The sequence below is a fragment of the Taudactylus pleione genome, unplaced genomic scaffold (genome assembly GCF_031769625.1).
Source record: "Taudactylus pleione unplaced genomic scaffold, aTauple2 ptg001246l, whole genome shotgun sequence".
In the NCBI taxonomy this organism is placed as follows: Eukaryota; Metazoa; Chordata; class Amphibia; order Anura; family Myobatrachidae; genus Taudactylus; species Taudactylus pleione.
The window spans coordinates 34,171-48,689 of NW_028285646.1; the positions used below are offsets into that span (position 1 = coordinate 34,171).

Here is a 14,519-nt window from a genome sequence, read left to right on the forward strand (position 1 = left end):
CGATGTTCCCGATGTATACACAGCACTGCAAGGTATTACGGATGTGACATAGCGGTAGTGGGCGTCTTTATGTTGGCTGTGCGACGGCATTGCGATAGCATTCATTAGCATATTGTTTCAGCACACCTGTGTGCGTAATCGCAGCCGCGATTGCAATAGTTATCCGTAGTGAATCAGGCCCCACTGTTCTTTAATGTTTACACACTTTTTAGCCACGAACCAATGAGTGAACAACAAATACATTTTTTTACATAAATAGTTACATTTAGATTTTCTATCTTATCCCATAGATTTGATGTATCTGCGGTTTATCCTGAATTTAAGAAACCTGGTTCCTACACACAAGTACCTTACTGCAAGAGGGCAACTTCAGAGACAGTGAGTACATATATGATACACCACTGGCTAAGAAACTCTAAAGAACATATTTCATAAAATATTAGGAGGGGAACATGCAGTAGCCAATGGCAACTACATAAATTAATTTGTGTCTCTAGAGTCCTGTAAAGTGATATCTGGTTGGTTGCTGTGGATTGAAACAGTTCATGCTCATTGCACCATGTTATTAAATAAGATCTAGTTGATGAAGTTGATTTTAGATTCAAGAAAGTTTATGAAAGATGTACAGTTCAAGGCTACATCCGAATAACAATAATGTCCTTTTAGAGGTCACAGGACACCACTTACCCCCTCTGTCCCTCATCTACCTAAGCCTCTGTTGATTGCAGGGCTGTATTTTATAGGGTAAGACTGGTTTTCTCTATATGTTTTTCTTGAGAAAGAAAACATTTTTCACGTTTTTTCTTATTTTTAAGTAAGAATGTGAATGTTGGACATAAATTGTATCTGTAAAAAGACTGTGATTTAATCCAGGCAAGACGTTTAGGGCCTGGAACCTATAATCCCTATAATCCTTTCGTTCTGGAGTGAGTTGCATCTACGCCTGGATGGAAAAGAGCAGAAGAAACAGAACGGCTGACTGTGATGCCACATGTCCTGTACAAGGAAACATGGGAGAGGAACCGTTTGCTGGTGAGGTGAAGCTGTAATTTACACTCTGGGAAACATGAATCAATTTTCTGAAACGTTTGTATGCTTGATTACTTTAGAAGCAAAACATGGGGCCGGGTCGATACAACATAAAGTCATTTCTGGAGCTAATGGAAAAGAAACCTGCCAGCGTGCGAGGACTGTGTAACACTAAAGATGTGCGATTCAAGGACGAATTAAAGGTAGAGCATGTTAAACAGTGATAGAGGAGTTCTAGGAATATGCACAATGATCCTCTACACATTGTGGGTCAGCCAAACTGTAGGCTAGTTCTAGGTACACACTGTGCATTTATGGGACCGATTAACCAATTCCCAGCCTAGTGCTGCCGGCGAACGGTCACAGTAATATAAGCATGCCCTGGCAGCGCCCCCTCTGTTTTACACGGTAGCTTGACCCGACGCTGGCGAAGCAAAGTATTTCCATTTTTGCATGTCCCCGTTGTCGGGTACAGTGTAACGCAATCTGAATAAATTACAGTAAGCTGCCATCTCCATAGAGATTTATAGGGGCGGGGGTAAGCCTCACAAACTGATTTCACTGGTGCTAATCTGTTAATAATGTAATAAAAGCACAGAAAAGCCCTTTGGTGAAAACACCAGAGAAAGGACTTTTCTCATCTTAATAAATAGACACCTGAATCAGTTCTGTACCCCCTTCCTGGCAGTGTGTGAATGATGTCACATGCAGATGAATGTTTGCTATGTGATCTATTTTGTTCATGATTCCTGTTTCTGTCCTCCACACAGAATTGTACCCCAGGACCTGGAACTTACGGCAAAGCAGGGAATCCACACACTCATAGAAGAGAGGGCTTCAGAGTCTGCCAGCTCCAAGGGTATAATGGACAGCGAAACGACTAAATGTGGCTCAGCAAGCAGCAATGTAAGTGATTATGGGATGAGAGGGGCCGTGTGTCATTGCTTTCCTAATGCACTGCTCATATTTCAGGAATGTGTGCCGGGACCAGGAACCTACAACCTAAAATGCTCCATAGATGAAACCTTGAAGCACGTTGTGGGTAAAAGAGGACCTTATGACCTATTCACCGGGCCAAGATCACAGCACATCCTGTACGGACACTTTGCTACACCTGTAAGTATGCTACAAAGTGGAACGCTTCCATTAGAGGTCATTGAATGGAAGATGCTGACCACATATAGTATGTACATGTATAAAACTGAATATAAGAAATTAGGGAACCAGTATATGACGAACGGTACAGGAGGTATACAATAGTATATGCCTGTACTTTTTTATTTTCAATTATTATATAAATGGTATACTTCTCTTTAAGTATTGTTTGTGATTTATGGCTACCATGTAATGATCACAATATTCCCTTGTTTAAAAAAATAAGAAAAAGCAATCTTCTCTGTTCTGTGGCCAACTTGGAAATCCAGAAGACTCTGGGCCTGATCAGAGATGGGTGATAATGCACAGACTGCGACTCTGCATGCAGCGGCTGTGCAATAATATGCTTATGCCACAGGTGGCGTCTTGTTTAAAATGACGCCTACTGTATGCATTGCAGATCCGAGGGGTGCAGCATCGGCTCACTCTGTGGGAACATCTGCCATCTGAGTAACCCTGTGTTGCAAGACGCAGACACTGGCCACGGCGTGCCTCAAAAACGGGGCCGACACATCTGTTTTCAAGACCACCCAGTCCCCAAACTGCCGCAGCTTGTCATTCATGTTGTGGCTTAGGGGGCACTGCTAGCGATCTCTCAGAACGAGATCTGCACATGCACAGATCTCACACCATTGGGTTTGCGTACATCTCTGAATAAGGCAGATCTGACCATCAGGAGGTGAGGTTGAATAACTGCACCCTATACAATACAATACAGTACAATAAAATACAGCCACCCACAAGATTTTATGACCTCTTGATCAAAGACACTGCAGGGGTGGTAAATGAATAAATTGTATGTGGAAATTGCCAGATTTGGCCAACTTTATCTGGAGAAACTTGTAACATTGTAGGTCAAATTGGTGTTATTATTGTCCCACTTGGTGCAGTTATGGGTGGAATGTCTATAATTGTTTACGATTAGGGAACTAATACAGAAAACATTTGAATTTGTTTATTTAAAATATATTTATGCAGCAGGCTCCATAGGGTATCCACAGGGTTACCTTGGGTTATAGTCCTGGCTTGGCCATCGGGCACCACACAGTTAACTTTGTGCTCCCAGCATGCACTGGGCCCCCCTCCTATAACCCCGCCCCCAGGCCAAGGCACCTCAGTTTCAGTTGGTACCCGGCCATAGTCGGGTCACTGCATGGGGGCTGCTGGCAAAAACAGCCCCGAAGTTAAGAAGACTGCAAGAGCGGCTAGTGGGGACAGTCCAGCGGAAGCCCCCACTACCCCCACCTACACCCCTGCTGGCGCTGAGCCACCGATACTGAACCAGGGAACTCGGCAGGCTTTTCTGGGGGTCCCAGCTAGCAGGACTGTGGTCAGGTGCACAGGGAGCAACAAGGTAAGCACAGGGGGCGTCTGCGGACGGAGCCCACTGTGGCACAGTCCAGTGTCCTCAGGGCTGGGGGCTACCTGAGGGGTGCAGTTAGTGGAGCCAGGTACTCATCCTGCGCTACCACTAGACCACCAGGGATATGGGGCTGGAGCATTAAGGAAGCGCTCCAGCATCCTGAGGGTTAATGGCCTGCCAGAGAGGGTGCTTTTCCGGTTTTAGACTATGGGAAAGACCCCTCTCTCACTGCACCAGCTGCCTTTCTACTGAGGCTTGGCGCGCTGGTGCTTGGGATCCTTCCCCACGGCTCCGCCTACAGAACGCACGGTGGCCATCTTGGATGCACAGCAACGCTGAGTAGGAATGTGGAGCCTGGGTCCCCCACCATCCTACCTCTCCTACAGCTTAATGTTTGGTCAGGTAGCGCTATTCCCACTTCAGACTTAGCATCTGAGTGGTTGATGATAGCGCTGTTAGTGCAGGCAAGCGCCGGCTCTGACGTGCGCACGCGTGAGACCCGGCTAGCGACGGGCGCTCCGTTGCTCCGGGTCTTGCACCAAAACGGGGCGGCTATCAATTTTGATCGACAGCTCGCACCATTTTGGAGGCGTGGCGGGGGGGTGGCTTCACAAACTGAGGCGTTCCCAAGCGAACGCCTGCCGTTTGTGGGTGGCCCCACTGACATCACCAGTGATGTCAGTGGGAGAGCTTCCGGCTCTATTAGAGCCGGAAGCTCTCTGAGGCTTGCGTCCACAAGACCCTACCACAAGCCCCGATGGTCGCGATGGCCTGGCCGGTCGCAATAGCTGTGGGTGGTCACCCACAGCTATGCGAGTTGCCTGGAGGCCGCACAAAAAAAAAACCGCCCTGAATCAGAGCGAGCGCTCTTTCAGAGCATCCGTCTCTGAATCAGGCCCTCGGTCCGCCACAGTACAGAACTTAACGGACGTTTTGCAGGTGCCCGCTCTACGGCCTGCTGAGAGACCATTAGTAGCGCCACTGTTACCACATTATGACGATGATGATGTCAGATGAAGGGGAGCTCCCGGAATCTGACTCGGAACGACCCACTTAAGCGGTTGAGTATAAGTGCAGGATTTATGTATCCGGGCTAATTAAAGCTTTCCGCAGGGTTATGGAGGATGACTGTCTCCCTGAGACTGCATCGTCTTACGCATACTTTAAAAGGTAAGGCGTCAGTTTTTCCTCTCTGGTCAGCTGGTGGACCATATGGAGGAAGCGTGGAAATTCCCAGGCAGAATGTTTCAGCCCCAAAAGAGACTCATATTCTTATCCCTTTGCAGAGGATTACTTCACTAAGTGGGACACCCCTCCTCAGGTGGATTCCCATGTGACACGCCTGATTAAGAGTGCAATCTTACCCATGCCGTCTATGTCCTCATTTAAGGACGTTTCGGACCGCAAGGTAGAGATTTACTTAACATCCATTTACTCTTTGGCCGGGGGATCCGCCAGACTGCTCATGGCGGTCTGTTGGGTGGCTTGGGCCATGGAAAAATGGGCTGATGCTTTTTAATCGTCATTCTCCTCTGATGCTTCTGAGGAGCAGACGGTGCTGGTAGTATCCGTGATTCTGCTACTTATATTAGCGAAGCAGCGTTGGATGTTAGCCTGCTTACTTCCAGGATTTCAGCAGCAGCAGTTTCGGCTTGCCGATCGTGGTGGTTACGTTCTTAGATTCCACGTCTGCATTCAAAGAAGGGCCTGGAAGGCTTGCCGTTTAATGGTCTGGTCCTCTTCGGCCCAGACCTGGATAAAATTGTAAGTACATTGGCAGCTGCAAAGTCTGCATGTCTGCCATCGCCTCAGGCTCCGTCTAGGACTGCTACTTAGGCTGAAAAGACGATCGTCCTCAAGGTAAGCAGAAGGTGCAGTCTTTTCCCAGGCCATCAGGAGCCACCAGGAAGACACCCTAGTCCAAGAAGCGACCTTGGAGTGCTAGACGCCTTGTCACCAAGCCTAGGGCAAACTCTCAGCATGAGTTGGGCCTCCCCTTGGGGAACCCCAGGGTGGGAGGCCGACTTCTTTGGTTTGCCCAGCACTGGTGGATGATTATCACAGACACCTGGGTCAGAGAAGTGGTTTCTCACGGGTACGCCCTCTCCTTCAACAGAAGGCCTCCCCATCAGTTTTGTTTCCTACACTCCGGAGGTAGGCCTTCATTCCACAAAGGCTCTGGAAATCCAGAAAGTGGTAAGTTCTATGCTCCAAGACGGGGTCATAGTTCCAGTCCCCCCGTCCCTCAGGGGGATGGGTTCTTATTCCAATCTCTTTTTGGTACCAAAACCGAACGGTTCTGTCCGTCCTATTCTCAACTTCAAGGCTCTCAACAAGTCTCTGAGGGTCCCTCGGTTCAGTATGGAGACTCGACGTTCCATTATATTAGCTATGGAACCTGGGGATTTCATGGTGTCCCTGAATATTCAGGATGCCTACCTGCATATCCCCATTGCTACGGCTCCTCAGAGGTTTCTCAGATTTGCTGTATTGGATCACCATTACCAGTTTCAACCGCTGCCGTTTGTTCTTTCCGCGGCTCCGCAGGTGTTCACCAAGGTAATGGCGGTCATGGCGGCTCGCCTGCGGTTACAGGGGGTTCGCCTGTTACCTTTCATGGACAACCTGCTTTTCCTAGCAGGGTCTCCGGAGGTACTTCGCAATCATCTGCAACTGACAATATCGGTGTTGCATACTCACGGCTGATCGATTGGAAAAAGTCCTCACTGATGCCATCTCAGAGGATGATGCATCTGGGAGCACTGTTGGACTCTCAGCAGCAGAGAATCTTCTTTACAGAGGAGAAGATCTCAGCCCTACATACCAGGTTACGTTCCTGTCTCCAGGGTCGCCAGGTGTTCATTCACTTGGCATTGAGATTACTGATTTCCATGGTGTCGACATTCGACATGGTGGAATATGCCCAGTTTCGTTCAAGACCTCTACAGAGGCTGATCCTCTTCAGATGGGATGGATCACATGGTCGGATTAAGGATTCTGCCTTTGAACCTCTATACACCCCTGCCTATACCTTCTGATATCCTGCCTATAAACCTCTAAGGACGACGCTATTTTGCGTACGCAGTTATACAGTAAATAAAGACTCCAGACCTAGAACCTGTGGTTCCAAAGCACAAAATATTATTCAAGCAAAAGTACAGTCAGTTACACGCTAGTTATAAGTACAAATTTAGCGCAAAGGAATTATACAGACCCAAGTACAGTTATACATACGCAGCGCTCTGGACCAGATGTAGGCATCAGCAAGAAACCCCTCGTCAATCAGCATTCAGCATGAAGACTCGAAACCCAGGGTCAGAGCACACATATTTATACCCTCCAGAAATAGACAACACAATAGAGAAGTTTGTTGCTAATACCATTGGTCCTAAAGGAGAGGGCATATGTTACAAGGCATTTAACAGGTTGGTTCAAATATACACAGTCCAGCCTCTAACAACTGGTGGTCTCTGGTTTCCCACCTCATGCAAATCCTAATGGTTGGTCATATAATGTTCATTTTGTTGCTTGAAGTCTCTGCGGTCCATAAGTTGAGAATGCCTGTTGCGATCTCTACATCGATGTTACCGGAATACTGTTGAGAGAGTATGCATCAGTACAATACCAAACATGGCTTACTTATCACATATAAAACCTTAGTTACAAAATAATCTTTATTTCATAGCAATTATAGTAAATGTGCATACTTGAATCTTATACCTTTTAAAGCTTTTGGAACCTTGTATGTGAATATGTAATGTGTGAGTATGTGGGGTTTGATGTAAAGACGCTAGTTAGGTTTATCTGATTTGGGGCAGATGTGCACGCATGCAGCTAATAAACAGCGTTCGCATGCAGGATATTGTGCATTCGCTACTGAGCGTCATGTTAGCAGCTTAACTGTGCATAATGTGTGGTGTTCATGCATGAGATTCCATACGGCAGTGTTCATTCCAGGAGTACTCAACTCTGAAGCGGACTTCCTCAGTCGACACGATGTACATCTAGGGAAGTGGTCACTTCACCAGGAGGTCTTCCAACTCCTGGTGGACAAATGGGGTTTTCCAGAGATAGATCTCATGGCCTCCAGATACAAATGCAAGCTAAGAGTGTACGGGTCCAGAACAAGAGACGCAGAGGCTCTCCTGGTAGACGCTCTGTCGGTTCGGTGGACCTTCCAGTTTGCGTACCTGTTTCTTCCTTTCTCCCTTCTTCCTCGGGTATTGAAGAAGTTCAAGCAAGAGGGAGGCATGATCCTGCTGGTGGCTCCAGTGTGGTCGGACGTCACTGGTACTCAGATCTTCAGAGTCTCTCCATAGACGCTCTGTTGCTGTTTCCTCAACGTCCGGACCTGTTGTCTCAGGGTCCTTGTGTTTACACGGATTTGAGTCGTCTGTCTTTGACGGCGTGGGTCTTGAGACATCCATGCTTCGGAAACCTGCTTCTGCCAGGATTTACCACAGGGTATGGCATACCTTCTTTGAATGGTGTCGCCCCAGGGGGTACGATTCCCAGGTATTTCGGATATCCAGGGTTCTGGCTTTTCTCCAGGCAGGATTAGATAAGGGTCTTCGTCTAGCCTCATTGAAAGTACATGTTTCCGCACTGTCTGTGTGGTTTCAGTGGAGGATTGCTCCACTCTCGGATGTTCGCACCTTTTATGCAGGGTGCTCTTCGCATACAGCCTCCCTTTGTGCCTACTGTGGCTCCTTGGGAATTGACCTCCATTTGAACTACTGGGCTCAGTGGATCTCAAATGGCTCACAGCTAAGACTGTGTTTCTCCTGGCTATTGCTTCCGCCAGGAGGGTGTCAGATTTGGGGGCTCTTTCTGGTTTTTCACAGCAGCAGGGCAGTGCTTCGGACTTGCCTTGGGTTCCTGCCTAAGGTGGTCTATAGTTTCCACATTAATGGGGAAATTGTAGTGCCGGCCTTTAACTCACAAGACCTTGTGGTACGAGCTCTACGGTTTTACCATACCAGTTCCCTTAGGAAGTCGGACACTTTGTTCGTCCTCTATGGTTTCCATAAGAAGGGTTGGCAGGCCAACAAGCAAGCGTTGGCCAGGTGGATTCGCATGGCGATTTCTGAGGCTTACAGTCATGAGGGCATTCCTGTTCCGCCCTCTGTTACTGCTCATTCTATGAGGTCTGTGGGTCCATCATGGGCAGCTCCTTTCTGCACAGGAGCGCCCCCACCGTTGAGGATACTGCTTTGGGAACTCCCAAGGTATCCCTGTGGATACCCTATGGAGCCTGCTGCAGAAAATAAGAGAGATGGTAAGAACTTACCTTTGTTATCACTATTTCTGCAAGGTCCATAGGGTTCCACAAGGAGCCCACCCTGTCGCCCTGTGCTTCATATGGGTCTGGTTCTGGTCACCGATTTTCCGTCTCCCTGTTGTGAGAATGTGATTCTTGTGTATTCCAGACTTCCTTCTCTCTTTTTCTCTCCTCCTATGGCCTTGGCTTATTACTGAATTGAGGTGCCTTGGCCTGGGGGAGGGGGACCCAGTGCATACTGGGAGCACAAAGTTAACTGTGTGGTGCCCGATGGCCAAGCCATGACTATAACCCAAGGTATCCCTGTGGAACCCTATGGACCTTGCAGAAATAGAGATATCAAAGGTAAGTTCTTACCATATCTCTTATTTTATATTATTTATATATATAATAATCTCACAAGTTTCACACTATGGGGCCGATGAGGGGTTGAATGTAAGTTGGATGCAGTTATACGCTACTGTGCGCACAGGAAACTAATGTGGTTGATCACCTGTTTGCAGAGCTGTACGCATTTATTTATTTACATTTAGAATATATAATGCTACGCTTTACAAAGAACAATTCAGTCCTTCACTGCCCCAATGGTTCTTACAATCTATGGTCCGTATCCCATGAACATACATACACACTAGGGTCCTTTTTTATCAGAAGTCAGTAAATCTACGCTATGTTTTTTGGAGTCTGGGAGGAAACTGGGAGAGCCGAAGGCCTTGGTCAGGAACTGAACTCCTGATCTTGGAACTGTGAGTCTGCAATGCTAACCACTATACCAACTGTGCTGTCCCATCTGTTCAGCCCACTGTCCCTATGCATTTGCTCGCTTTCATAGACACCATTGTTATGAATGCACCAGTCTGATAACAGCCATATCGCTGTGTACACACTACTCTGCATAGCACGCAATTCTGTTGATAGGCCTGCGAAGCGGTCATGCGACTGAGTTGCATAGGACTCAGCTATGGAGCATACACAGCACAAAAACACTCAGAAGCCAATTGCAAAACAAAGTTACGTTCAAATCTGCATCGGCCCTTACATTGGGTTTCCTGTTCTTTGGAGAACTGGACACAAACTGCCTCATCTTTTTTGCATTTACTTTATAAGCATAGATACTGTTTTACATACCATGCCTACCTATAAGATTAGTGCTTTGAGTGGACATCAGGGACATGAATATCCACAGGATTTTTTTTTTATGCAAAACTCGGCCTTTCTGCTATCAGTGCTGCTACGCCAATCATGTGCACAAAATTCTACTAGGGTCGACCAACAACGGCTCTGTTATCCATGGCTAATGGTTTCAAACCATCAGTAAGAAACCATCAATGATTGAGCCATCAATGGTTTAACTCTGCGCATGCGCTGAACACAGCCGGCATTAGCCATTTGGATTTTGCCATTGATGTTCACCATTGGTGGCCTCCGATTGACGGTAAAACTAGTTATGATCGACATCAGACCATCGATGGTTGCCAATCATCAATGGTCGATGGCCAACCCTAAATTCTGCTTCTAGTATTCCTGATTCAATACAGATGGAGGTTAAAAATATGACTGAATGTGCTAATAGAAGTGTATGAAATATATTCACAGTGCACATGATATAGCTTCAGAACATCACGTGCTAGACTCAACCCACCTACATTCTCCCAAAAAGGCAAAAACAAGTGGCCAGAATATGGTGGTTATTCTGTGTGTGTATTTATGTCTGTTTCATTATATCCCTAGGAATGTTATCAGACAGAGCTAGGATACTTTGATGCAAAGTCATTCATTGAAGATCTTGAAAATGATCAAAAAAAGAAACATGGCAAGTTTGGAACAATTCATCGCTTTCCAAAAACTCCAACGGACAGGATATTCTACAGCTCGCTTGCCCACTGTCTCCGGCCACTTGTCAGTATTCAGGATTTGATTATCCAGTACAAACCATTTGCAGGATGTCTGCTTCAAAATCTAGCCTGTATTACCATGGAAACTTGGATGGGTGTGAATGTATACAAATGCACCCTTTATGCAAATGTACACAACTATGGATGGGCCATATAATATGTTTCCATTACTTAATTGCATATTAAGACTTAGCATGATAAAATAGTATTTTGACTCCTGGCTGTAACAAGTGTTTTGTGCACTAACATTCCTGTAAGCTCAGAATTTGGGTTTAGTTGGCTGAATCCCATGGATCTAAATGAATCCCAAATGTTTGAGTTGCTGTTAAGGTCCATCCAAGTCTCCAACAGAATCCTGAATTTGATACATTCCTTAATACAAAATGTATGTACTGTACATATAGAACACAGCTTTCCAGAGCTGGTTATTTAAAAGGACTGCACATACAGTATGTTAAAGATGGAAGGAACTGAGGGGCTAAATAAGGCATTGGAACTGCTGTGCTGGTGTCTATTGGGCAGCATGAATCGTGCAGAAATGATATATTGGGGAAGCTTATACTTGGCCATCCCACTCTTGCGTCTCATATATAATTATAGTAGCCCACTGATGCTGGCTGGTGATCACGTACTTTCATGCAAGTGCTACACCACATATGCTACATAAAGGTAAATGAAGACACTAGGGGATATATTTAATAAAGTGAGAATTTTTAGAGGTGGATATGTTGCCCATAGCAACCAATCAGATTCTACTTAACATTTAACTAGAATCTAATAGTTAGAATCCGATTGGTTGCTATGGGCAACATCTCCACTTCTAAAAACTCACTTGAGTAAATGTACCCATTGAGCCCTATTATGAGTATGTTCCAATGCCGATATTCTCGCATTGGTCAATGTTTTTTCAACTTTGCATGCGTTTAAATTTCAGCTTGAGCGTCCCACAGTATGTGGGTACAAAGTCGCAGGACCCAATGATACCTTTGCATGGAATCAGAAATGTATTGGGCATTCCTGAACGGTAACTGGGAGGTGGCTCTTCTGACACAGGAAGATGCATCTTATGGGTGTGTTATGGGAGTTTTGCGGGTGTGTCGCAGGAGGGGTTTTGGAATCAGATGCTTAATTGCGTGCATTGGAGGCCACACTCTGACGGAGAATCTGCACCTAGCAGTGACGCACCAAGCAGTAATGTAGCACCTACAGATGCACAAAGTGGCTGTCTCAGTCCTTGCACATTCCTGCGCACGGCTGTACACCAAGTGCTTATTGTAGAATTAGCATAAAGTCACAGGTGAGACTGTGACAGAAGAGCGCAAACACGTACGCCACTTTGGCTCAGAATCGGTCCCTAGAGGGAGCAATAAAGTGCACATGGTTAGTGGGGTGATCTGTGACAGTCCTCCTAGTGACTAGCTTCCAGTATCAATACTAATGACACCTAGGCAATAACATCTGCAATGTTTATGTACGCGCAGCAAGAGTTCTTACAGGAAGTGTCTGTGCGGCCTGTTATGCCTGTGTTATACTAATATACTGTGTGTCACTGCATCTTGATCTATTGTTTTTCATGATAGCATTCCCCAGGTCCTGGTTCCTATGATGTAAAATCAGTGTTCGCTTCTGTGAGGCAGTCCTCGGTTCCCTTCCTGACCTCTGCTAAGCGATTTGACAGAAAGTCATGCAGAGTCCTCTTTGGAAGTAATGTAAGTTTATTGTGCATAGAATATAGATGTTCTTTTTATTTCTGCATTACTGGTGCTGACTCGGCCTAAGTTAGCTCTTCCTAAGATTTTGGGTTGCTCTGCACAAACTTACACAGTAACTCCCTGAGATCTATGGGTATTTCGCACTCACATTTACAGCAAGCTTTTTATTTTTTTGCTTTATAGTATAAAAATAGTTTCAAATACTTTTAGCATTTTCCTTCTGTTCGCCACGTTTATGAATATGGACCCTGAATTAGTACTGTCTTCAAATTGAAAGCTTATGTCTTAGACAGAGTATTAGAACCTCCGGATTATCCAGTCCCCTTGTTTCTCACATTCAGTTAATCTACTGTACTTGTCACATTGCAGAACCCAGTCGGCGTTGGTCGATACGATATCAACAAACCCACAAGTGGCAAAACTTACCGATCCGCATTTCTCTCAAAAACCGCACGCTCTTTCTCTGATCGGGAAAAAGAAAAAGCTTTCAAGTGAGTTACAATTTGGTTCTTTTGCATTCAATGGTTAACATACCCTAGTACAGTGGTTCCCAAACTTTGTTTGGTACATGGTCCCCTTAGGTCCTCAGCATTTTTTTCACAGCGTCCCTAGGCCAGGGGGGAGCTATTTACTAAGATCAAGTGCATTCCAATCAGCTCCTAACTGCTGTGTTTGAAAAATGACAGCTAGGAGCTGGTTGATTGGTACTTTAGCTTTGTCCACTTTATCTCCATCTAAAGCTTAGTAAATAGACTCCTCCATTAGCTTCGAGGTTCTGTTGGAACCTTGTGCACTAATACAATGTGGGTCCTATGACGGGAATTCCTAACACGTTTTTTCTTGCACCCCATAGAGGTGCAAGCAAGAGTAAGCTAGACTTTTCATCAGTAATAACCTGCTGTGTGCACAGTTGGAACTTCATACTTAAATGAATCTCCCCCCAAAAAAACATAGGGGGAATAGCTGGGATGAGGGACAATGGGAGATATACCCACAAAGGATTGACAGAGAAACGGGTACATATTACATTTTGGAGATAGAGAGGGACAGATAGGGACACAGAGAGGGAGCAGAGATGCACACAGAGGATGTGACAAACTTGGGTGGGTGGACCAAAGTCAGGGCTGGACTGGTGAAGAAGAGACAACAATGAATTCTCCCATCAGGACAGGAATCTGTGCAGAGCGCTCATTCACCCTTGTTGTATTGGCAGCAAATATTTGGTGCTCATTAACCTCTTCTCACTTTGCTGCACAGAGAAGGAGGGAGGAGAAATGAGAAGACAGATGGGGCTGTACAGCACAGCCACACACAAGTAGTGCAGCCTGTGTAATTGGCTGCACTCTGACGTTCTAAGGCTAACAGGTAGCACATGGCCCAGCCTACAAATATGGTGGCCCAAGTAATTTATTTGCACCCCAGGTACCACAGAACCCAGTTTGGGAACCACATCCTTAGTATAATATATACTAACATGTGATTAGCAACCAGTGGGCTCACTGAGGCTAAAGAGCTCTAGATGCTGCCTTTAATTTATTCAAACTGTACTAGAAAAACTGATTGGTTGCTGAGTTACAGCAACTTTTGTGTTCTGTTATCTGTGCATCAGTCTCAGAAATGTCCCCCTCAGTAGTGTATTGTTTATACATCCTCTTAACATGTAAGTTGTGCCCTACAAGAAGATGGACTTGAATTCTCATTCTGACGGCCATTATATTTTCTAATTCCACTGTTTGTTGTTCTAGGGAACGGATCCAGAGATCACACAGTACTTTGCCTGTTCAGCCATTAGTAGCACCGGCTAATGGTCCTCTACTACAATCTACTACTACATGAGAGAGAGGATGAGGCTTACCGGACATCATTTTGGCTGAGAACTTGAAATGATGGATAATCTAATGTTTTATGTGTTAAGAGGAACTGTGGGAATTAATCATTAACATCTTAATGCAAAAATCTGTCTATTGCTATTAATTGCACACGTTACTCATTTTCATCAGGATAATTGTTATATATAGTGGTCTGTTTCTTATATGTTCCAGGAGATATTCAATAGTTATTACCTCTTGTTATTTTATGAAGCA

General features: G+C 45.5%; 1 protein-coding gene across 1 annotated transcript; it reads left to right on the top strand.

Moving 5' to 3' along the window:
* The first annotated feature begins 655 nt into the window (after positions 1 to 655).
* Positions 656 to 14,271, top strand: LOC148450960 (ciliary microtubule-associated protein 2-like). Its single transcript, XM_088462454.1, has 8 exons — positions 656 to 1,032; positions 1,110 to 1,232; positions 1,800 to 1,935; positions 2,002 to 2,145; positions 10,560 to 10,727; positions 12,304 to 12,432; positions 12,805 to 12,926; positions 14,181 to 14,271. The coding sequence occupies exons 3-8, from the start codon at positions 1,894 to 1,896 to the stop codon at positions 14,269 to 14,271; spliced, it is 696 nt and encodes a 231-aa protein (XP_088318580.1). The 5' UTR covers positions 656 to 1,032; positions 1,110 to 1,232; positions 1,800 to 1,893.
* Positions 14,272 to 14,519: the final 248 nt, after the last annotated feature.

Excerpts from the sequence above, each read along its gene's own strand:
- LOC148450960 (XM_088462454.1), top strand. The coding sequence starts at position 1,894 with ATGGACAGCGAAACGACTAAATGTGGCTCAGCAAGCAGCAAT. Across the intron at positions 1,936-2,001 it reads GTGGCTCAGCAAGCAGCAAT|GAATGTGTGCCGGGACCAGG; the intron begins GTAAGTGATTAT and ends CTCATATTTCAG. Across the intron at positions 2,146-10,559 it reads ACGGACACTTTGCTACACCT|GAATGTTATCAGACAGAGCT; the intron begins GTAAGTATGCTA and ends TTATATCCCTAG.